This window comes from Sapajus apella, unplaced genomic scaffold, assembly GCF_009761245.1.
Source record: "Sapajus apella isolate SASKATOON/1434 unplaced genomic scaffold, GSC_monkey_1.0 scaffold16, whole genome shotgun sequence".
Lineage (NCBI taxonomy): Eukaryota > Metazoa > Chordata > Mammalia > Primates > Cebidae > Sapajus > Sapajus apella.
In genome coordinates this window covers 16,406,380-16,431,368 of record NW_022436956.1, presented here as the reverse complement: position 1 = coordinate 16,431,368, position 24,989 = coordinate 16,406,380, and the positions used below count along the sequence as shown (strand labels likewise).

At 41.6% G+C, this 24,989-nt stretch overlaps 1 protein-coding gene and 1 long non-coding RNA gene across 5 annotated transcripts in view; one reads left to right on the top strand and one right to left on the bottom strand.

The window, feature by feature from the left end:
• DDX6 (DEAD-box helicase 6) overlaps positions 1-24,989 on the bottom strand; it is a 51,120-nt gene that overhangs the window by 13,956 nt on the left and 12,175 nt on the right. For all 3 annotated transcript variants that reach the window (XM_032285283.1, XM_032285281.1, XM_032285280.1), the window contains exons 5-10: positions 11,814-11,943; positions 9,405-9,551; positions 7,010-7,104; positions 4,404-4,526; positions 2,457-2,585; positions 826-942 (exon numbers count right to left, since the gene is read on the bottom strand). In XM_032285283.1, coding sequence (XP_032141174.1) covers positions 826-942; positions 2,457-2,585; positions 4,404-4,526; positions 7,010-7,104; positions 9,405-9,551; positions 11,814-11,943 — 741 coding nt within the window. The remainder of the gene's footprint in view (positions 1-825; positions 943-2,456; positions 2,586-4,403; positions 4,527-7,009; positions 7,105-9,404; positions 9,552-11,813; positions 11,944-24,989) is intronic.
• LOC116556190 lies at positions 12,758-24,745 on the top strand. 2 transcript variants are annotated; one of them, XR_004270881.1, is made up of 3 exons: positions 12,758-12,772; positions 21,138-21,140; positions 24,657-24,745. It is a non-coding gene; the product is annotated as an uncharacterized LOC116556190 (long non-coding RNA). The 2 variants fall into 2 exon arrangements; XR_004270880.1 differs by lacking the exon at positions 12,758-12,772 and adding an exon at positions 18,425-18,439.

Below are 24,989 nucleotides of genomic sequence, written 5' to 3'. Positions count from 1 at the left end.
CTATTATCCCGATTTTATTGCTAGAAAATTGGACCTCAGGCCCGGTGCGGTAGCTCACTTCTGTAATCTCAGCACTTTGGGAGGCTGAGGCGGGCAGATCACGAGGTCAGGAGTTCGAGACCAGCCTGGCCAACATGGAAAAAACCTGTCCCTACTTAAAAAAAAAAAAAAAAAAAAAATTAGCTGGGCATGGTGGCACACGCCGGTAGTCCCAGCTACTCAGGAGGCTGAGGCAGGAGAACTGCTGGAACCTAGGAGGCAGAGGTTGCAGTGAGCCAAGATCACGCCGCTGCACTCTAGCCTGAGCGACAGAGCAGGACTTGATCTCAAAAACAAAACAAAACAGCTGGGCGCAGTGGCACGTGCCTGGGACTCCAGCTACTTGAGAGGCTGAGGCTGGAGGATCTCGAGTCCAGGAGTTCTGGGCTGTAGTGTACTATGCCGATCAGGTGTCAGCAATAAGTTCGGCTTCAATATGGTGACCTCTGGGGAGCGGAGGACCACCAGGTTGCCTAAGGAGGGGTGAACCAGCCCAGTTCACAAACGGAGCAGGTCAAAACTCCCATGCTGATCAGTAGTGAGATCGCGTCTGTAGTAGCCACTGCACTCCATCCTGGGCAACATAGCGAGACCCCATCTCTAAAAACAAACCAAACCAAACCAAAACAAAAAAAAGAAAATTGACCCCAGGGAGGTCAAAATGAAGGGTCCTTTGGCTACTAAGGAACAGTTTATTCTTAAACTCAGGACATTTGGAAGTACATTAAAACCAAGTAAAAAAGAGATTTCTTGTTAAATTTGTGCAAGTTCTAGTTTTATACTCACCTGCCTCATTTTAGCATGAATATAGAAGCAAGAATAACCCAGTTGAGAAATCTTCTTGGCTAGCAATTCAACTCGCTGAGAGGAGTTACAGAAAATGATCGACTGGTTTATCTGAAGCTGATCACAGAAAAAATAAGCATGAGACAGAGAAATAAAAACTTCATCTGGTTTGCCAAATCTTGAAAACACTAATGAGAAACGAGAAATATTAGCATGGTCTAAAACTTAGAATCTCTTGAGATGAGAGAGATAGTAAGTTGTAAAAACTGTAAATACTTTTTATTTAGTAGATGCAAGATAATAATGTCTAAGTTTTATTGTGTTAGAGTATATTTCTTAAGGGCCACATAACTGTCAATGAGAGTAACACAACTGATTATCTTATTCCAGGTAGCTATATTTTATGTGTTTCCATTTAAGAGTACCTCTTTTTTTTTCTTTTTTGAGACAGAGTTTCACTCTTGTTGCCCAGGCTGGAGTGTAATGGCACAATCTTGGCTCTCACTGTAACCTCCACCTCCTGGGTTCAAGTGATTCTCCTGCCTCAGACTCCTGAGTAGCTGGGATTACAGGTGACTGCCACCACGCCCGGCTAATTTTTTGGTATTTTTAGTAGAGACAGGGTTTCATCATGTTAGCCAGGCTGGTCTCCAACTCCTGACCTCAGATGATCTGCCCGCCTCGGCCTCCCAAAGTGCTGTGATTACATGCATGTGCCACTGCACATGGCCAAGAAAACCTTCTTTAATTTAGTCACAACCAATGCCCACTAGCACTGGGCAGCATTTCAGCACCATGTGTAGGGGCCAATTAAAACAGTGAATTCAGCAATAAACACTTGAAAAACATGGCCCATACTGTGAACAAGGACACTTGTTCACAGTATGAGAGCTAAAACAAGACACAGCATTGCCTTCTTCAACCTCAGCTGGGAATGTGTGTGTCAGGTGACTCAAACTCTTCATCACATTGCACATGCCCACAAATGACAGCTAAAGTGCCCTGAGTATTAATTCTGGAGTTACAAATAAATTCTAGTGACTAAGCTAATTCACAAATATGAAATCTGTAAATAATGAGGATTAACCTAATAAAAATCAAAGTATTTTAGAAACAATTCGAAAGTATCTGCGACTTGTTAATCATTTAATTATCAAGTTTAGGTCAACCACTAAAATTACCTTTTAGGAAACACTATGAACTTTTTTTAAAATCGTTTTTTTATTTCTTCCGCTTGAGACGAAATCTTACCCTGTCGCCCGGAGATGGAGTGCAATGGCAAGATCTCGGCTCATTGCAACCTCCCCCTTCTGGGTTCAAGCAATTCTCTAGCCTCAGCCTCCCAAGTACCTGGGATTACAGATACGTGCTGCTACCACACCCAGCTATTTTTGGGGTTTTAGTAGAGACGGGGTTACACCATATTGGCAAAGCTGGTCTCAAACTCCTGACCTTGTCATCCACCTGCCCCGGTCTCCCAAAGTGCTGGGATTATAGGCATGAGCCATTGTGCCCAGCCGGAAACACTATGAACTTTTATATAGTGAAGATGGTGGGAAAATTGATGAAATCATCTGTTTTACTGGGATTAAATGATAGATAATATTCAATAGCAGAAGCCTACTTCTTACCCTGGAGAAAAGTGTGTTGAGGCAGTGTACTTTTTGGCGCTCAGTTACATATGCGTAGTACTGGGTTACTCCTTTGAGAGTTAGTTCCTCCATCAGGTTAATCTCATAGGGTTTCTGCAAATGGGAATTCTAAAAAACAAACAAACAAAAACAAGCAAACAAAAAAGAGTCTTATTCTTATTCTTAAATGAAAGCAGTTTATATCAAATTCCAAATATTCCCTATACATTTCTCTCTGATAAACTCTTGCTGTAAGGGATGCAACTCTTCAAAACAAAATATATGATCTGTCATGATAGAATTTTTTTTCCCCCCAAGATGGAATTTTGCTCTGTCACCCAGGCTGGAGTGCAATGGTGCAATCTTGGCTCACTGCAATCTCTACCTCTCAGGTTCAAGCAGTTCTCCTGCCTCAGCCTTCCTGAGTAGCTGGGATTACAGGCACATGCCATCACACCAGGATAATTTTTATATTTTTAGTAGAGACGGGGTTTCACCATGTTGGCCAGGCTGGTCTCGAACTCCTGATCTCATGATCTGCCTGGCTTGGCCTCCCAAAGTGCTGAGATTACAGGTATGAGCCACCACACCTGGCCTGACAAAAGCAGGCCAGTAAGACGTAAGATCTCAAAAATGCAGCGAAGTTACTATAGGTTAAGTATTCCTTATCCAAAATGCTTAGCATCAGAAGTGTTTCAGGTTTTAATTTTTTTTCTAGGTTTGGAATATGTGCATTGTACTTACTGACTGAGCATCCTTAATTTGAAAATTCAAAATCCAAAGAACATTTCCTTTCAGCATCATATTGGTGACTCAAAAGGTTTCAAATTCTGACATTTTGGATTTCAGTTTAGGATACTCAATCTCTGTTTCGTATATAGAATAATACTGTAATCAATTAACCTAGCATCAATGGCTATGCCATCTTGACACCAAAAACTAAGTGAAAGACGAGGAATTTAATCAAGTTACTATTATAACTTTCTTCTTCTTCTTTTTTTTTTAAAATTCTTACTATTTTTTTAAGATGAGGTTTTACCATGATGGCCAGGCTGGTCTTGAACTCCTGACCTCAGGTGATCCAGCCACCTCGGCCTCCCAAAGTGCTAGGATTACAGGTGTGAGCCACCGCACCCAGCCACTATTACAACTTTCTTAAAAAGTCAGTTAATTTTCCCAATACATTACCAGATCATAAAGCTGTGTCCCTAATGACAGCAAAGTTAAGCACTTCCTTTGTCCTAGAGACATTCATTCAAAAGAAAAGCCCACAATGCTTCAGTGGATTGAACTGTTAACCAAACAGTTTAATAACAGTCAGGCAGCTTGTGAGTGGTTTTTAGATTGCACAGTTGATGATGACTGGTGGCCAATGCAGATACAAATTAAGTGCCCTAATCAAATTGTGAGACAGATGTTTCAGTTTGTGTATGAAAAATTTAAAAAAAAAAAAAAAAAAAAAGAAATTTTTTTAAAAAAAATCTTTTTTTTTTTTTTCTTTTTTTTTGAGACGGAGTTTCACTCATGTTACCCAGGCTGGAGTGCAAGGGCGCGATCTCGGCTCACCGCAGTCTCCGCCTCCTGGGTTCAGGCAATTCTCCTGCCTCAGCCTCCTGAGTAGCTGGGCTTACAGGCACGTGCCACCATGCCCAGCTAATGTTTTGTATTTTTAGTAGAGACGGGGTTTCACCATGTTGACCAGGATGGTCTCGATCTCTTGACCTTGTGATCCACCCGCCTCGGCCTCCCAAAGTGCTAGGATTACAGGCTTGAGCCACCGCGCCCGGCCAATACAACGAATCTTTAATTGATCAACTGAAGAAAAAGCCAAAGGCTTGAAATAATTAGCATAAAGTATATTCACAGATAGGAAGATGTAATTGCAAATAAAGCATACTCATAGGCCACACAGGATGGCACCGATTCCAAGTACAGATTTATACTCACCATGAACTTCTGTACACTAAGAGGGAAAGTAGCGGAATATAGTAAAATCTGCCTGTTTTTAGGTAGCGTGAGAATAATATCCTCCATTATCTGCACAAAATCCTGTGACAGCAACTTATCTGCCTGTAGCATAAAGAAAAGACAATTTTAAAAACAATAAAATAATGTCTAAGGACTTGGGTATGTAATACATGGTCAAAGAATAAGACATCATCCAACAAAAGCATCCATGAAATGTTTCTGGTTGAATACAATAAATTCTCTCCCACACTGCAGAGTCAAATATTCAGAAAGGGGCAAAATCTATAATGCCTATCTTCTAGGGAAAAAACAATCTACACTGCAGATAAAACTCCACTTTCTGAAACAGAATTTAATTAATTAATTTATTCCTAGAGACAACATTTCACTGTCACCCAGGCTGGAGTGCAGTGGCATAATCACAGCTCACTTCCGTCTGCACGTCCTGGACTCCAGTGATCCTCTTGCCTCAGTCTACTGAGTAGCTAGGACTAAAGGCATATACCTCCGTACCCAGCTCTACAATAGAATTTTAATGTGATGATTCTCATTAAAGAGGTAATATGGTATAGTGTTTACAAGTATGGCTTCCGAGGCTGGGTGTGGTGGCTCATGCTTGTAATCCTAGCACTTTGGCAGGCCAAGGAGGGCGGATCACCTGAGGTCAAGAGTTTAAGACCAGCCTGGCCAATACGGTGAAGCCCTGTCTGTACTAAAAATACAAAACTTGGCTGTGCATGGTGGCACACACCTGTAATTCCAGCTACTTGGGAGGCTAAGGCAGGAGAATCACTTGAACCTGGGAGGCAGAAGTTGCAGTGAGCCGAGATCGTGCCATTGCACTCCAGCCTGGGCGACAGAGTGAGACTCTGTCTCAGGAAAAAAAAAAAAAAAAAAGAAAGAAAACATACAGGTGTTCTGGAGCTAAACTGCCAGGTTCAAATCTTGCCTCCTTCATTACTTAGCTGTGTGGGAATGTTACAGAATGTACTTCAGTTCTACAAATGTAAAATTATAAAACTAGAATTTGGATGTCTACATAATGTAGTAACTACTTTACAGAGACTTAGAAAAAACTTGGCTTTCAGTTTATTCAGCCACTCCTCTACTTAAAAATTAAACTCCAGCATCTGTAATAAAAAGACAAAAAGCTGAATTCCTATGAATGCCTATCTACTGCATCTGAAGTATAAAACATGTTTTATAAGCAAATTAAAATTTGGATGTCTACATTATAGGTTTGTTGTAAAAATTAAATGAAAAAACATGTAAAGCACTTAGTGCTGGTAAACAGTGATTAATAAATGTTATCTCTCACTACTTAAAGACAAAAGCCTGATTTGAATTAAATTATGTTACCTAAAACCCAAACTAGGCCAGGCTGGTGGCTCACGGCTGTAACCCTAGCACTTCAGGAGGTAGAGGGGAAGGCAGGAGAATCACCTGAGGTCAGGAAGTCAAGACCAGCCTGGCCAACATGGCGAAACCCTCAATTCTACTAAAAATACAAAAATTAGCTGAGTTGTCGTGGTACACATTTGTAATCTCAGCTACTCAGGAGGCTGAGGCATGAGAATCACCTGAAGCCGGGAGGCAGAGGCTGCAGTGAGCTGAAATCATGCCACTATAATCTGAGTGACAGAGTGAGTCTCTGTCTCAAAATAATAATAATAAAACACAAACCAAATGTGAAAAATACCTCATGTCAAAATATTAATAACACTGATATACTACAGATGCTCCTTGACTTACAATGGGATTATGTTCTGATAAACTCAACCTAAGTTGAAAATATTGCCCAAACCAACTGAACATCATCACTTAGCCCAGCCTCCCTTTAACGTGCTAATTAAGGTAGTTACTACATTATGTAGATATCCACTTACCTTAGCTTACAGGTGGGCAAAATCACCTGACAATATTGTATACCATAGTGTATTGGCTGTCTACCCTCAATGATCATGTGGCTGACTGGGAGCTGCAGTTTACAGTATATTACTAATTAGGAAAAATATCAAACTTAAAAATTCAAAGTACGGTTTCTAAGGAAAGCATATCACTTTCACTGAAAAGCTGTAAAGTGAACCATCATAAGTCAAGGACCATCTGTACCTGCACAAAACATGGCTACACTGCAGGACTACAGATTTTAATAAGTTCTTTAAAAAGGCATTTACAACATGGTGGGATAATACATTTAACAGAGACCAAAACCCAAACAATACCAAGTGGTATGCACAAAATGAGAAGACAGAATATATATTACATGCTTTTAAAAATCACTGAGTAGAAAGAGACCTAGAATTAACTTGGCTTTGAGGTTATTCAGCCATTCCTTAAAAATTAAAATAAAACCTAACCTCTGGCATCTCTAAGAAAGAGACAAAATGCTGAATCCCAATGAATGCCTATAATCTACTGCCTCTGATGGGTAAAACACATTTTACAAGCAAATTAATTTAAACTGACCATTTACATGCTTATTAGATTATAAACACGAGCAGCTTTTGCTTCATTCTCTGGCAGTTATAGGCAAAGCACAGAAAAAGTACAGAATAGTATAATGCCAAATGTAGAGATATTACCTCATCCAATACTATCATCTGGACATGATCAACCTTTGCTACTCCTTTCTTAATAAGATCCAGGATTCTCCCAGGGGTAGCAATCACCACGTGCACTACACAAGATTTAGAAAACATATATTCTCATTAATTTTAATTTGGGCAAAAGGGATAATGTAAAGGTTTACCATATATAGTCCTGAGTTGCTTAATGATTAATTCTGAGAAATGCATTGCTATGTGAGAAACCCAGATGGTATCGCTTACTCGACTGTATAGCTCCATAATAATCTTATGGGACCACCGACCTACATGCAGTCGGTCACTGATCAAAACGTTGTTATGCAGCACATGACTATCTTGTATCAGAAACATTAGGCCGGGTACAGTGGCTCATGCCTGTAATCCCAGCACTTTGGGAGGTGAGGCAGGTGGATCACATGAGGTCAGGAGTTTGAGACCAGCCTGGCCAACGTGGTGAAACCCTGTCTCTATTTAAAATACAAAAATTAGCCGGGTGTGGTGGTGGGAGCCTGTAATCTCGGCTACCTAGGAGACTGAGACAGGAGAGTTACTTAAAACCTTACAGTTGGAGGTTTCAGTGAGCCAAGATCATGCTACTGCACTCCAGACTGGGCAACACTGTCTCAAAAAAAAATAAAAAAAAGGAACACTGTTGTGTTACAGAGGTGGGAATAACAGAAAATGGCACAAAGATGTGTTTTAGTATAAAGACTTCCATTTCACCACAGGATGGTTAAAAAATACTTGTTTGTTTCACTCTACATTGGGTGGGCTACAGCTTCCCAAATCACCTGCTTCCAACAAGAGGCATACTTTCTCGTCTTAGGACAATTCCCAATGAATAACAGAAGGCACAACAGGCTTCTGAAACAATAGCAATGCCTCTAATCTAATGCAGTGGTCTTCAAAGTACTTCAAAGCCTTCCAAGTTAAAAGGATCAAACAAGACAATCATTTTTTAAAACTGCAATACGGCCGGGCGCGGTGATTCAGGCCTGTAATTCCTGTATACTGGGAGGCCGAGGCGGGTGGATCATGAGGTCAAGAGATCAAGACCATCCTGGCCAACATGGTGAAACCTCATCTCTACTAAAACTACAAAAAATTGGCCGGGCGCGGTGGCTCACGCCGGTAATCCCAGCACTTTGGGAGGCCGAGGCGGGTGGATCACAAGGTCAAGAGATCGAGACCATCCTGGTCAACATGGTGAAACCCCGTCTCTACTAAAAATACAAAAAATTAGCTGGGCATGGTGGTGGGTGCCTGTAATCTCAGCTACTCAGAAGGCTTAGGCAGCAGAATCGCTTGAACCTGGAAGGCGGAGGTTGTAGTGAGCTGAGATTGCACCACTGAACTCCAGTGTGGCAACAGAGTAAGACTCCGTCTCCAAAAAACAAACATACAAACTATACAATACAAAGACTACATCACATAATCATATCTAGTATTCTGACTAGAATCTAGATATAATTTTATATAAATTATATCATTCTTGCTGCTTTGTTATCTTTTTCCACTCAGTAAAGTATCGTGAAACGTCTTCATGAAAATGAATACAGATCAATTTCCCTCTTTAATGACTATGTAGAATCCTATTCAGACTATACCTCAATGTATTTATCAAATCAGCATTACAAACCACCCCATAGTAAACAACTTCGTACATACTGCCCTGAATTTACCCAACTTTTTTCTTCAGGAAAGATTCTTAAAAATACACATTTATAATTTTAAAATATACTGCCAAATTGTCCATGATAGACATCTTATCAGTTTATATCCCATGTTTACAAGGCAGCCTATTTCTCTACAAACTCACAGTATCGTCTAATATTTTTAGCTTTATTAATTAAACAGAAAAAATTACTATAAACTTGCTAATAAGGCAATTACTAATAAAGTCAAACATCTTTTTCAATTACCATAATTTTTTTTTTTTTCCTGAGACAGAGTATCGCTCTTGTTGCCCAGGCTAAAGTGCAATGGCGACATCTTGGCTCACTGCAACCTCGGCCTCCTGGCTTCAAGTGATTCTCCCGTCTCAGCCTCTCTAGTAGCTGGGATTACAGGCAAGTGCCACTATGCCCAGCTAATTTTTGTACTTTTAGTGCAGGCGGGGTTTTTCCATGTTGGTCAGGATGGTCTGGAATTCCCGACCTCAGGTGATCTGCCTACCTCGGCCTCCCAAAGTGCTGGGATTACAGACATGAGCCACTGTGCCCAGCCTATAAATGTGTCTTTTTCGCTTTAGTGCAATAGTCATTTCCTTTATTTTTTTTTTACTGCAGTGTTTCTGTTCCTTAACTCTTAAAAACAATTTTTTAATAATTTACTGAAATACTGTGACTAACATTACAGAAAGCTACGCTACCTTTCAGTAATGATTTCTTACCTGTATCATCAAGCCTCATTATGTCATCTCGTAAATTGGTTCCTCCGGTGGTTGCCATCACTTTGGCCCCTCCCATGTGTTTGCTGACCTGGATGCAAATTTGACTGACCTGTAGAGCAAGTTCTCTAGTGGGAACAATCACCATTGCTGAAAAATACCAAGGAACAGAGAAAATATGGGGCGAGGTAGAACACGTTACACACTGTATTTACAAAATTTAAGAAGCTATAGAAATGCTACCCCTTACTGAGTGGTGGATCACGCCTGAAATCCCAGCACTTCGGAAGGCGGAGACAGGCAGATCACCTGAAGTCAGGAGTTGGAAACCAGCCTGACCAACATGGTGAAGCCCCATTTCTAATAAAAATACAAAAAAGAGCTGAGTGTGGTGGCACGTGGCTGTAATCCCAGCTACTCAAGAGGCTGAGGCAAGAGAATCACTTGAATCCGGAAGGTGGAGGTTGCAGTGAACCAAGATGGCATCACTGCACTCCAGACTGGGAGACAGAGCAAGACTCTTGTCTCAAAAAAACAAAAAAAACCCAAGCCAATTACAGTATTCCAGATTTAGACTTTCACTCAGCAATACTGCCATGTAAATATTACACTCTTCTTTTTCATCTTTTATTTGTTTTTAAAAAGAGATGGGGTTTCTCCATGTTGGCCAGGCTGGTCTTGAACTCCTGACCTCAGGTGATCCGCCCACCTTGGCCTCCCAAAGTGTTGGGATTACAGGCGTGAGCCACTGTGCCTGGCCTCATTTTTGTTTTTCTGAGACAGTCTTGCCCTGTTGCCCAGGATAGAGTGCAGTGACGCCATCTCGGCTCACCGCCATCTCAGCTCACTGCAACCTCTGCCTCCCAAATTCAAGCGATTCTCCTGCCTCAGTCTCCCGAGTAGCTGGGATTACAGGCACCTACCACCATTCCCAGATAATTTTTTGTATTTTTAGTAGTGATGGGGTTTCACCATGTTGGCTAGGCTGGTCTCTAACTCCTGACTCCAAGTGATCCTCCTGCCTTGGCCTCCCAAAGTGCTGAGATTATAGGCATGAGCCAACATATCCTTTTTTTTTTTTTTTTTTTGAGACAGAGCCTCACTCTGTCACCTAAGCTGCAGTGCAGTGGCACGACCTCGGCTCACTACAACCTCCATCTCCCAGGTTCAAGCAATACTCCTGCCTCAGCCTCCCAAGTAGCTGGGACTACAGCACACACCACCACACCCAGCTAATTTCTATATTTTTAGCAGAGACGAGGTTTTACCATGTTGCCCAGGCTGGTCTCAAACTCCTGACCTCAGGTGATCTGCCTGCCTCGGCCTCCCAAAGTGTTGGGATTACAGGCCTGAGCCACCACACATGGCCAACACACTTCTTAATTACAAACTTTTAGCAGGTTGAGTTGGCAACTATTAGCTCAAAGTTTATTATCTTTCTAAGAGCCCCAACTACATTTGAGTCAGAGTCACCAGTCTAAAATACATAAGTAGGAAACTCCTGCTACCCAGGTTGTATCTACATCATATGTAAGTAGGAAGAAATGATAATTACACATCAAGAAAGCTCAAAAAAGCTAAAAACGTATGTAAAGTTTCAGAGGTGAAATCCTAATTCTATTAACTTATGCTGAATGTAAGTATGAAAACTATTCCGCACTGCCTAGGCTCTTAAAATCCTAGAACCCACGCCTTTAAACAGAAGTTCATGTTTCTACAAGGAATTGTGGTAACACTCATCTGCCACAAGAAATAGTTCTACAGTTTATAAGCAGCAATGTCAACTAATTAAACCTCTCATGATCTGAACTGTCCTTTTTCTTTTTTTTTTTGAGAGAGAGTGTCACTCTGTCACCCAGGCTGGAGTGCAGTGACATAATCTTGGCTCACTGCAACCTCCACCTCCTGGGTTCAAGTGACTCTTGTGCCTCAGCTTCCAAGCAGCTGGGATTACAGGTGTGTGCCACCATCCTCAGCTAATTTTTGTATTTTTAGTAGAGATGGGGTTTTGCAATGTTGGCCAGGCTGGTCTCAAACACCCAGCCTCAGGTTATCCACCCACCTTGACCTCCCGAAGTGCTGGGATTACAGGCTGTGAGCCACTGTGTCCAGCCTCAGCTTTCCTATCTATAGGGCACTAATACTTATTTTGCCTATCTCACTGGAATGCTGTCAAAACTGTGTATCATATAAAAATACTGATAACTAGAAATCTCTAAAAAACTGGGAATCATTTTTAGAAGACCATCATCAGGCCAAAAAAACAAAAACAAAACAAAAAAAAACCTGAAAAGAAAGAATACAAATTTTAGATAATACAAATTCTGACTAAAAAAAGGAATATCTTCTACATATAGCTCCAAGGCTGAAACTCACATTTTTAGTTTAAAAATAAACTTTTATTCAACTAACCTTGTATATTGTCCTTCTTCAGGTCTAGCCGTTCAAGTAAGGGAATGAGGTAGGCACCGCTCTTGCCTGTTCCATTTTTTGCTCTAGCTAAGATATCCCTACCAGATAAAGCAATGGGAATGCTCTCCTCCTAAAAGAGACAATACAAAATTAATTGTGAATTTAGTACACAAGCAAATTCCTCTCTGAAATACACAGAAGGATACCTCTTTCGGCACTGCTTTAAGTATCCTATATTTGAATTCTACATGAATAGCAGAGATCCAAGTAAATCAGCAGGACCAGTCAACATCAACATCATTACAAACCAGTATTTACCAGAACTGCTCACAGAATTTTAAATTGTAACCCAATGTCATAAAAACTGTGTACACGTGTGTCCAAGGAAAACAAAGAAAGTGGAGGAACTCAGGCTGACCCATAAATAGCACTTGAAAATACAGACAAAAGCAAAGCTTCCTTCAAATAAAAATGGGAAAAAAGGCCAGGCACAGCAGCTTATGCCTGTAATTGTAGCACACTTGAGAGTCAGAGGTGGCGGGGATCACTTGAGCCCAGGAGTTCAACACAAGCCTGGGCAACATGGAAAAACCCCAACTCTACAAAAATTACAAAAATTAGCTGTGTGTGGTGGTGCATGTCTGCAGTACTAGCTACTTGAGAGGTTAAGCCAGGAGGCTAAGGGTGAAGTGAGCCATGATTGCACCACTGTACTCCAGTCTGAAAAACTGAGATCTTAGCTCAAAAAAAAAAAAAAAAAAAAAAAGATGGCCAGACACAGTGGCTCATGTCTATATTCCCAGCACTATGGAAGGCCAAAGCAGAAGGATCACTTGAGCCTAGGAGTTTGAAACCAGCCTAGGCAAGGTGGTTAGACCCCATCTCGACAAAAATTTTTGAAGTAAGCTGGGCGCGGTGGCTCACGCCTGTAATCCCAGCACTTTGGGAGGCCGAGGCGGGTGGATCACGAGGTCAAGAGATCGAGACCATCCTGGTCAACATGGTGAAACCCCGTCTCTACTAAAAATACAAAACATTAGCTGGGCATGGTGGCTCGTGCCTGTAATCCCAGCTACTCAGGAGGCTGAGGCAGGAGAATTGCCTGAACCCAGGAGGCGGAGGTTGCGGTGAGCCGAGATCGCGCCATTGCACTCCAGCCTGGGCAACAAGAGCGAAACTCCGTCTCAAAAAAAAAAAAAAAAAATTTTTTTTTGAAGTAAAAAGCAAAAACAATTCCAAGGTAGGACTATATATTGAGACTAGCAAACCAATTTGACCACAGTGAAAAATTGTAGCTTGAAACCTCATCCCTGCAACAAAATACAAATAGGCTGGGAAAGTTTAACCTCCAGTCCTATTCGTCATTTATTTACATAATAAGTAAACCTCCAATGTCTGTCTTTATAGCCTATTTCTCTGTTCTGAAATGTGCTCTCTACTGAGGATTCAATTCTATTACAGTTACCTCAATCTATAGTCACATCACTGAAAGTGATGTCCCATTTTCACATTTGGGTTACTTTGCTATGTACTTTGCAAAAGATAAAAGTACTTCATACTAACTTAAATTTCCCAGACAATAGCAAAGGATTCTCAAAAGTTACTGGAAAATAAATAGACATATACGAAAGAGAAATTAAAAGAACAGGCACAAACAATAAGAAAGCAAAACACCTAAGAGAATGCCCTGGTCCTGAAGACAGGCCAGTCACTCAACAATGGGCTCTAAGATTGATTAGGGTATTAGGAGACAATATATGTTGAGAGAATATTTCCTATGAAAAGAATTAAGGTCCTAAACCTCTGATTTCTTTTTTTTTTCTAATTCTCTACCTTACAGCAAAATTCAAACAGAGAAAAAAAACCAAAAACATTCTGCCACCTCCAACTTAACTTTACAGGCCAGATAGCTAGACAATTAAAATCTGCCTTCTCAGCCAGGCTTGGTGGCCCCTGTCTGTAATCATGCCCAGGCAGGCAATCACCTGAGATCAGGAGCTCGAGACAGCCTGGCCAACACGGTGAAATCCTGTCTCTGCTAAAAATACAAAAATTAGCTGGATGTGGTGGTGTGCGCCTGTAGTCCTAGCTACTCAGGAGGCTGAGGCAGGAGAATTGCTTGAACCCAGGAGGTGGAGGTTGCAGTGAGCTGAGATTGCATCACTGAACAGAAGGTGTAGTTGTAGCCTGGGCAACAGAGGGGGATGCACGGACAGATGGAAGGAACGAAAAGAAAAGAGGAGGAAGGGAAGAAGGGGGGGGGAGGAAATTTGTCTTCTCACTTCTAATTCTAAAACCTAATATAATGATCCAATGACATCATTGCATTTCAGAGACAAACAGAATAACTACCAAGACTCTATCAATTGGTCAAGGTTTTATAAACTGGCTAAAAATAGAAAACAGTGGTACTAAGACTTCTATTAAAGGTCAAACAGATCTGTTGGTGTTTGGGCACAGTATTGAACCCTAACCCAAACTAGTTAGGATGAAAGCCATGTTTATGCCTTGGTCATAAAAGACTACAAAAGACAATGTCAACAGCTTATATAAGCAGCAGCAACTGCTGCAACTTTTAGCATTATAGTAAACATATTTAGGCCTAGAAACTGTTCTTCACAAGTTTGGGGGGAAAAAAACAGTTTTTTTCTTATAAGGCCCTCCCCTTTTCATTTTAAAAACTAAAAGCATGATAAACATTTAGGACATTGCCTTTCAGATAAAGATGTTTTAAAACAGGTGTTTATACATTGTTTCACGGTTTTCCCAAATAAATTCCTGTAAGCAATTAAATTTTTATATTATAAAAGTTTATGTTGTGATTCCTACATAACAAAGTTAACTGTAATTAAATAAAAGAACGAAGCACATTTCTGCTCCCAGAGAAATATTATCATTCCCCATCACAAAACAAGAAAAACACAGACTTAGGGCCTTATTTATCACGGTTTTGCTTATGGTAGTAAATTTAAGACTAGGGCCAAAAAGACTGGGAGTGTGATGTGGACAGGATACTAGTAGTCAAATAACAAGGAACAAAGGGTTTATACAGCACTTACTTAGACTCAGAAAAGTAGTCAAATAATTGGGAACCTAGTTCTTGGTTCTAGAGCTTTGAATTTCAAATGAAATCTAGCATATTATTTCTTTAATAAGAAACCAAGTAGGCTGGGCGTGGTGGCTCACGCCTGTAATCCCAGCACTTTGGGAGGCCGAGGCGGGCGGATCACCTGAGGTCAGATGTTCAAGACCAGTCTGGCCAACATCTCTACTAAAAATACACAAAAAAAATTAGCCAGGTGTGGTGGCAGGCGCCTGTAATCCCAGTTACTTGGGAGGTTGAGGCAAGAGAATTGCTTGAACCCAGGAAGCGAAAATTGCAGTGAACCGAGATCGCACCCTTGCACTCCACCCTGACAGACAAGAGTGAAACTGAGTCTTAAAAAAAAACAAAACCCAGGCCGGGCGCGGTGGCTCAAGCCTGTAATCCCAGCACTTTGGGAGGCCGAGGCGGGTGGATCACGAGGTCAAGAGATCGAGACCATCCTGGTCAACATGGTGAAACCCCGGCTCTACTAAAAATACAAAACATTAGCTGGGCATGGTGGCACGTGCCTGTAATCCCAGCTACTCAGGAGGCTGAGGCAGGAGAATTGCCTGAACCCAGGCGGCGGAGGTTGCGGTGAGCCGAGATCGCGCCATTGCACTCCAGCCTGGGTAACAAGAGTGAAACTCCGTCTCAAAAAAAAAAAAAAAAAAAAAAAAAAAAAACCCTTGTTATATATCTAAATTCCAAAGACGACTGTCCATCTCTAAAGGCCACTTAAAAAATGTTAGATATATGGCTTTACTTTTTTATTTTTATTTTTTGGTGTTGCTTTCCTGATTGTGTAGAAATACTTTTAAAATGTAATTTTTCTTAAAAATCCTCCATATGGTTCATAAAAGGAAGAAAGACTCCTTTCCCTTGCTGCTTCAAACTATAGAAAACTTCACCTCAAAATGGTAGATCAGTATAGTTATGAAAAAGAACTTACTCAACAGTGAGCCACTGCACCCAGCCTCTTGTTCCTTTTTGAGAGAGAGTGTTGCTCTTGTCACCTAGGCTACAGTGTAATGGCCCGATCTCAGCTCACTGCAACCACCACCTCCCCGGTTCAGGTGATTCTCCTGCCTCAGCTTCCCAAGTAGCTCAGATTACAGGTGTGTGCCACCACACCTGGCTAATTTTTGTATTTTTAGTACAGACAAGGTTTCACCACGATGGCCAGGCTGGTCTTGAACTCCTAAGCTCAGATGATCTACCTGCCTCAGTCTCCCAAAGTGCTGGATTTACAGGTGTGAGCCACGGTGCCTGACCTGAATTTTTAATTTTTAAAGCTAAAACACTAAAAACCAAATTCACAGTCACTCACATTTGTTCCTTCTATGCATGGGCTAACGACAAAAAAAAAAAAACCCCAAAAAAAAAATCCCTTAAAACCGCTACTGGTAGGCCGGGTGCAGTGGATCACATCTGTAATCCCAGCACTTTGGGAGGCTGAGGTGGGTGGATCTCCTGAAGTCAGGTGTTCAAGACCAGCCTTGTCAACACGGTGAAACCCCGTCTCTACTAAAAATACAAAAATTAGCTGGGCATCGTGGTGCATGCCTGTAGTTCCAGCTACTCAGGAGGCTGAGACAGGAGAATTGCTTGATCCTGGGAAGAGGAGGTTGCAGTGAGTTGAGATCATGCCGCTGCCCTCCGGCCTGGGCAACAGAGCAAGACTCTATCTTAAAAAAAAAAAAAGTCTTGGTTCTTACAGCTGAAATTAGAGTCTATAAAGCATTCAAGGAAGAAAGCCTTGGCTTTAGCCCTTTTGTTTAAATTTCTTCCCTCCTTTTTTAAGTCAACCATTATCTCCAGTTGTTCCAGAGGGCTCCCATTACCCTGTCACCTCAGGTTTTCTCTTTTGTGGTTCTGTGGTGCCAGTAGTCTGTAGTTTTCAACAGGCTACCTGTATGCTACTCAGTTCTACATGTTGAAAAAGGTAAGATAGGTGATCTCTGACAGTCTCATAATGACTTGCTGGGTCAGGTTCTTTAAAGTGTAAACCTTGTTTTCAATGAAGTGAGGCAGAACAGAATTAGACTGGAGGTATCCTAATGTTCCTTTTTAGCTGATCTTTTGACTGACTTAGATTAAGTCCACTGACTTCTATTCCTTTGCCCTCTTTGAGAGGGATTATGCACCCTACAAAAACTATTCAAAGAAAGTCTTTAACAAAGTACATGTGATAGACTGTAAGTTAAAACACTCTATTTTGAACTATACAATGGCTAATTATGATTAGCAGTCAGTGAATTCGGCACATCCACACTGCCTGTTACCAGTGTTTTTCAGGAAGATTAGGTAACATGAAGCAAGAGAATTCAAGTCAAGTTCAGAAAGCTATGAAACGCAATAGGAAATTATGAGGAACTGCTGAGGAGGAGGTAAAAGAGGAAGGAAACTAAAACTTTTTTAAAAAAGTTACTATGTGCTAAGTACAACTTTCAAGTTAGGTACTTCGTTTTACAACAAAATGGATCCTAAACAGGATTAGTTGTTTTGCCCAAGGTCACAAAGCAAGAAATGCTTTAGCCAGTATTTGAACTTATATCTGCACATAACATGTAGGCAATAAGGTGGAGCAAATGGAACCCTTATATACACTGCTAGTGGGAATGTATACATCCATGATGCAAACCAGTCTTACAGTTTCTCAAAAAGTTCAACGGAGTTACCTTATTAACTAGCAATCCTAGATACATACGGAAAAGAAATAAAAACATCTCCACACAAAAATTTGCACCTGAATTTTTATAGCAGCGTTATCCTTAATAGCCAGTTACTTCTATGTATTTTTTTTAAATAATAGTATAAACTTCATTCAAAGTAACTTAAAAGCCGGCGCGGTGGCTCACACCTGTAATCCCAGCATTTTGGGAGGCTGAGGTGGGCAGATCATGAGGTCAGGAGTTTGAAAGCAGCCTGGCCAATATGGTGAAACCCCATCTTTACTAAAAATGCAAAAATTAGGTGGGTGGTGGTGTGCACCTGTAGTCCCAGCTAGTAGGGAGGCTGAGGCAGAAGAATCGCTTGAACCCAGGAGGTGGAGGTCGCAGTGAGCTGAGACTATGCCACTGCAATCCAGCCTGGTGGCAGCCAGACTCCATCTCAAAATAAATAATTAAAAATAAAATAAAACTTTGTAAGTTAAAAGCTGGGGCAGTTCCTGTTTTAAAAAGGGAACAGCAGTCCAGGTACAGTGGCTCACAATTGTAATCCCAGCATTTTGGGAGGCCGAGGTGGCAGGATCACGATGTCAGGAGTTCAAGACCGCCTAGCCAATATGGTGAAACCCAATCTCTACTAAAAGCACAAAAATCAGCCGGGTGTGTGGTGGCACACACCTGTAATCTGAGCTACTCAGGAAGCTGAGCTCAGCAGGAGAATCACCTGAACCTGGGAGGCAGTGGTTCTAGTGAGCCGAGATCTGGCCATTGCACTCCGGCCTGGGTGAGAAGAGCAATACTCTCTCTCAAAATAAAAAGGAAAAACAGGCCGGGTGCAGTATCCCAGCACTTTGGGGAGGCTGAGGTAGGTGGATCAAGAGGTCAGGAGTTCAAGAACAGTGTGGCCAAGATGATGAAACCCCATCTCTAGTAGAAATACAAAAAATTAGCCAGGCACAGTGGCAGGCGCCTGTAATCCCAGCTACTCGGGAGGCTGGGGCAGGAAAATCGCTTTAACCCAGGGGAGCGGAGGTTGCAGTGAGCTGAGATCTCACCACCGCACTCCAGCCTGGGGTGGGCAGGGGGAGCATAGTGGAAGGTAGCTGCCATTTTATTTAAAATCACAAGTTAGTTTTTTCAGATGGATTAACAGTTGAGCTCATTAAATCCCCTTCCTGCTTCTCAGATTTTCACAAAATAGCACATTAAATCCTCAGTCCTTGGGAAATAACCCCAAATGTTATTTAATATTTTTAACAATATTCCATTGTATGGCTCTACTACTGATTATCTATTCAGTAGTAATCAGTGGATAATCAGTAGTAGAGCCATACAATGGAATATCATTCAGCAAAAAGGAATGGAATATTGATACATACTACAACACAGATGAACTAGGAAAATATTATGCTAAGTGAAAGAAGTCGGTCACACAAAACCACGTGATTCCATTTATATGAAATGTCCAGAATAGGCAAATATAGAATGACAAAGTATACTAGTGGTTGCTTAGGGCTGGGGGAAAATGAGGTGTGACTGCTACAGGGGTCACAGTGGGGCTGATGAAAATGTTTTGGGGGCTGATCAAAATATTTCTAAAATTTATTGTGGTAATGGTTGCACAACTCTAAATACATTAAAAAGCATTAAATTGTACACTGTCAACTTGTGATATGTGATTTACAGCTCAATAAAGCTATTACCCAAAAAAAACAAAACCCCCAAAAACCAACCCAACAAGCTTAGGCCTGACATCTGCCACCTTAGGTCTCCAAGTTCATATTCCACTGCAGCATTTAGATACTGACTGAAGAATATTTGTTTGTTTTGGTTACTCTATTAGTATTCCTTTGGTAGGTAACACCCCTTCTAAGGAAGTACATACCCCACTCTCCCCTGTCCCAAAAGACCAAGCCTCACCAACTTTCTAAGCCAAATGGTAGACAGATAACCCACACTAGGCCAGTGGAATGCTGCCTCCTAAGAATCTAAATTGTCATAGTGCATCCATTACAGCTTCCTAAGTCCTTCATAGCTATTTCAGTTCTTAGGCATTTGCAAGCATGTTTCTCTAGCCTTCTCCATCTTGTGAATTTCCCATATTTTTCCAATACATTTCCTTTTGCTTAAGTTAGATCAAGTTGGTTTCTGGTGCCGATGATCAAAGAATGGTATACTTTCCAATTTCCTAGTATTGAGAGGTATTTTACAAAAGTGTGGTACCAACAGAAGCTCAACATTGCCCAACTAGCTGCATTTACAACTGACTGCTTCCTCTTACTTTCCAAACCTTAGCTTCCAAGAGAAAAAAAATCCCATGGTTACTGCAGACAAGGTAGCAAGGACTGTTACAGATGCCCCCTGCTTACTAGGAAAGAGTTAGTAAATTCTAATACTATCTCTAACTGAGGCTGGGGATGGTGGCTCACACCTGTAAATCTCAACGCTTTGAAGGCTGAGGCAGGAGAATCACTTGAGGCCAGGAGTTCAAGACCAGCCAGTGTGACAAAGTAAGACTCTGTCTCCCCAACTCCATCAAAACCAACCAACCAACCAACGACAAAAAAACCCTGAGTTTTTAGGAAACAATTCTTTCAGTCATAATAAACCCATTGTTAACAGGAAGAATGACTTATTACAGGATTCAAAATGTCACAGAATGCTGTAATTCTTAACTATAAATATTAAACCATTAATCCTTATTGACCCGGCACAAAATTTTGTTGTCACAGTAAGAAGCTTCCATGTTTCCCTAAATAATGAACTACCTCTCACTTCTTCACCTTCTTAGATTTTCAAAAGTCTTCAAAAGGTGTGCCCAGGGTTTGGAAGCAACGAGAGGGACCATCTTTCTCAGTCATAACCTCAAAGTTAATATAGTTTCAAATAATGCTAAGCAGAAAAAAACAGTGTATGCATAGGCCTACCAAAGAAATCTATGTTCCTATGAAGCTACACCTTTAGAATGGCAGTTATTCTACTGGCCACAGCATCCAGACCTAGAACTGGTCACGGATGGCTCTATCAAAGAAACACGTGTGGGAGCAATCTGTATTATATCTTGTTCCAGCCTATCAATGTAAAACCTCCTTTGAAAGTATATAATTTTAAGTACCTAATTATTCAACCACCTTTTTTTTTTTTTTTTGCATGTGTGAGACAAGGTCTGGCTCTGCTGCCCAGGCTGGAATGCAGTGGCACAATCCTGGCTCACTTGCAGCCTCAACCTACTGAACAGCTAAGACTACATGTCCACCACGCCCAGCTAACTTTTGTACAGCCAGGGTTTTGCGCCATGTTGCTCAGGTTGGTGTCGAATTCCTAGGTTTAAGCAAGTTGCCCACCGTGGCTTTCCCAAAGTGCTGGGATTGCAGGCGTGAGCCACTGCATCCAGACAATTCTCCAGTAATCTCATACCCAAACAGCAACTAAACTCCATCTCAAACAAATATTCAAATGCAGAAGACATACATCCCTTCAAAACAGCTTTAATATTCAGGGGAAAAAAAATGCCTAGACAAAACTGTAAAACCAAGCATGATAGAATGGATACTTTTAGGAAGCAAGGGAGTGGGGGGAATGACGAAAAATAAGTAGACAGATAAAGAGTGTAAAGAATGCTAGAAGACAGCCTGCCATGAGATTATATTTTATCAGGGGGGTGATGGACGTAACAAAATCTCAGAAATCACAACTGAAGAACTTACTTGGTAGGGCATAGTGGCTGATGCCTGTAATCCCAGTACTTTGGGAGGCCGAAGAGAGTGGATCACCTGAGGTCAGGAGTTCAAGACCAGCCTGGGCAACACGGTGAAACCCCGGCTCCACTAAAAATACAAAAATTAGCTGGGCATGCTGCCATGCACCTGTAATCCCAGCAACTCAGGAGGCCAAGGCATGAGAATCACCTGAACCCAGGAGGTGGAAGTTGCAATGAGCCAAAAGCACACCAGTGCATTCCAGTCTGGGTGACAGGGCGAAACTCTGCCTCACAAAAACAAAAACAAACAAACAAAAAAGAATTTACTCATGTAATCAACCACCACCTGTTCCCCAAAAATCTATGAAAATAAAAAATAGGCTGGGCATGGTGGCTCACACAAGGTCAAGAGATCGAGACCATCCTGGCCAACATGGTGAAACCCCGTCTCTACTAAAAATACAAAAATTAGCTGGGCATGGTGGCATGCGCCTGTAGCCCCAGCTACTTGGGAGGCTGAGGCAGGAGAATCGCTTAAACCTGGGAGGCAGAGGTCGCAGTGAGCCAAGATTACGCCATTGCACTCTAGCCTGGTGACAGAGCGAGACTCGGTCTCAAAAAAAAGAAAAGAAGTTTTTACTAACGGTTCTGTAAATTTTGTTTCGGTTCCAAAAGTCCTAATGTTTGTGATTTGTTACTCTGAATGATTCTAAGAAACACATAATCTTGTGCTTTCCATGGATCCCCAGGATAAAACGGTAGGGAAAAAACAGGCAATACAAGGGGTAATCTTGAATAACTAAAACTATATTCATACAGTACCTTGCTATTTCAAAATTTGGTCTTACATTACATTTGATCTTCACAATAAAAATCCTGTGAGGGAGATTACTTATTTCTACTTTACAGAAAAAGCTAAATGTCAGACTGGTTAAGTGGCTGAAGAGTTCATTGTCTATATGCTATAGCAACACTGAGAGTACAAGTAACAAAGTCAATTTTAAACTGTAATACAAGGTAAGAAATAGGAATTAGCAAATATCCATTAAGAATGTGGACTGGGCTAAGTGCAGTGGCTCACATCTAGAATTCTAACACACTGGGATGCCAAGGCAGGAAGACTGCTTGAGCCCAGGGTCAAGACCAGCCTGGTCCACATGGCAAGATCTGAACTCTACCAAAAGAAAAAAAAAAAAAGGTAGCCAAGTGTGACGGTACTACACTATCATCCTTACTCAAAAGGCTGGGGCAGGATTATCACGTGAGCTCAGGAGTTTGAGGCTGCAGTAAGCCAGGATCGTGACACTGCACTCCAGTCTAGGCAACTCAGCAAGACTCTTTAAAACACATTTATTGGCCAGGCACGGTGGCTCAAGCCTGTAATCCCAGCACTTTGGGAGGCCAAGGCGGGTGGATCACGAGGTCAACAGATCGAGACCATCCTGGTCAACATGGTGAAACCCCATCTCTACTAAAAATACAAAAAATTAGCTGGGCATGGTGGCATGTGCCTGTAATCCCAGCTACTCAGGAGGCTGAGGCAGGAGAACTGCCTGAACCCAGAAGGCGGAGGTTGCGGTGAGCTGAGATCGCGCCATTACACTCCAGCCTGGGTAACAAGAGCGAAACTCCATCTCAAAAACAAAACAAAACAAAACAAAAAAACAAAAACACATTTATTACATCTCCTAAATTAACTAATTTCCTTTTTTTTTTTGAAACTTTTATATAAAATAACCCATAACATTTATTGAGCATTTATCATGAACTAGGCACTGTACTAAGCATATGAATTATCTCAATTAACCTTTACAACAACCTTATGGTATTATGCTATTAGCTCAACTGTACAGGTCAGGAGTCCAAGACTTAGAGATAGATCCCAAATAACCAACTTAGGAAGAAGTAGAGCTGGGATTCAACCTGAGTAGTTCCCTACACCATGTTTACCTGTAGACATGAGTTACCTAAGTGTCATCAAAGCACGCTAAAATAAGCACAGGCACTGTGCTAAGTATTAGAGATAAAAGTTGAACGATGCAGTTCCTGCCATAAACGAGCTCTCATAAGATGTCAGTGGGCTGGGTGAGGTGGCTCATGCCTGTAATCCTAGCACTTTGGGAGGCCAAGGTGGGCGGATCAAAGGTCAAGGGATCGAGACCATCCTGGCCAACATGAGGAAACCCCGTCTCTACTAAAATCCGAAAAATTAGCAGGCAATCACTACCCAGCATTCTCTGCTTGAAACATGGATCCATTCTTCCAGGTTGTCCCATCTTTCTTTAATGACTACATACATATGCAATTCCAACTAGAAAGGTACCCATCATATTACGGTGAATTATTTGTACAATTAGCTGTCCTTTCCAAACCGTAAGACAGGAACCAGATTTGTCTTTTTTCTTTTTTTCTCTTGAGACAAGAGTCTTGCTCTGTCGCCAGGCTGGAGTGCAGTGGCACGATCTCAGCTCACTGCAACCTCCACCTCCCAGGTTCAAGCACTTCTCCTGCCTTAGCCTTCCAAGTAGCTGGGACTACAGATATGTGCCACCATGCCTGGCTAATTTTTTGTATTTCAGTAGAGATAGGGTTTCACCATGTTGGCCAGGATGGTCTTGATCTCCTCACCTTGTGATATGCCCACCTCAGCCTCCCAGTGCTGGGATTACAGGCGTGAGCCACTGTGCCCTGCCAGGAACCATATCTGTCTTATTCATCATAGAATCCCCAGGGTCAAATACTTCCTCCTCTGAAATCTAGGTGGAGGCTTCCAAACTTCAAATCTGGGGGGGGGGGGGGCGGGGGGACAAAAAACAAAACAAACCACCACTTTCCAGGTCACTCAACATATGTTGGCTCAATGAAAAAGTACTCGGTGATGTCACAGGGTCTGTCCTTAGCATACCCTGAATTCAATAATTTCATCAATTTAAGTATGTGTGTTGTCATCATTTGTTAAACTGGCCTATGTATAATGCATGTTTATATGTACATTATATTTATGTGTATACATGTGTAGATATGTATATACATGCATTTATTTCTTGCTCTTTCCAGTGAAAGAACCAAGTAGCAAACAGGATATCTAATGCCTGGGGTCTTGGTCCCTAACACTACTTCACACTAAAAAGACTCAAGGATCCTTAGATGCCAACACCGGGTCAGGGTAGGTATAATATAAACCTGGCATCATGTTATGTCAAAAAGCAAGAAAGCGGCTGGGCCGAGTGGCTCACGTCTGTAATCCCAGCACAAGGTGGGCGAAATCACTTGAGGTCGGGAGTTCGAGACCAGCCTGGCCTACATGGTGAAACCCTGCATCTACTAAAAATACAAAAATTAGCTAGGTGTGGTGGCACGCACCTGCAATTAGGCTGAGACACCAGAACCACTTGAACCAAGGATGGTGAGGCTGCAGTGAGCCAAGATCATGCCATTGCACTCCAGCCTGTGTGACAGAGCTAGACTCCATCTCCAAAAAAGAAAAAAAACAAGAAAGTACTCAAGAAAAATGAAGGGGACACATCATAACAACACAGGAACCAGCTTGAAAGAGCTTACATTGGCCAGATCTAGGATATTTTTAGAATTAAAAAAAAATTGGAAAAAAAAAAAAATTTACTGATAACAGATATATATGGGTGGGGAAAAGGGAAGTTTCTTTTTTTTTTTTTTTCTTTTGGAGACATTCTGAGAGAGGAAGCTTCTTCTTTATAGGG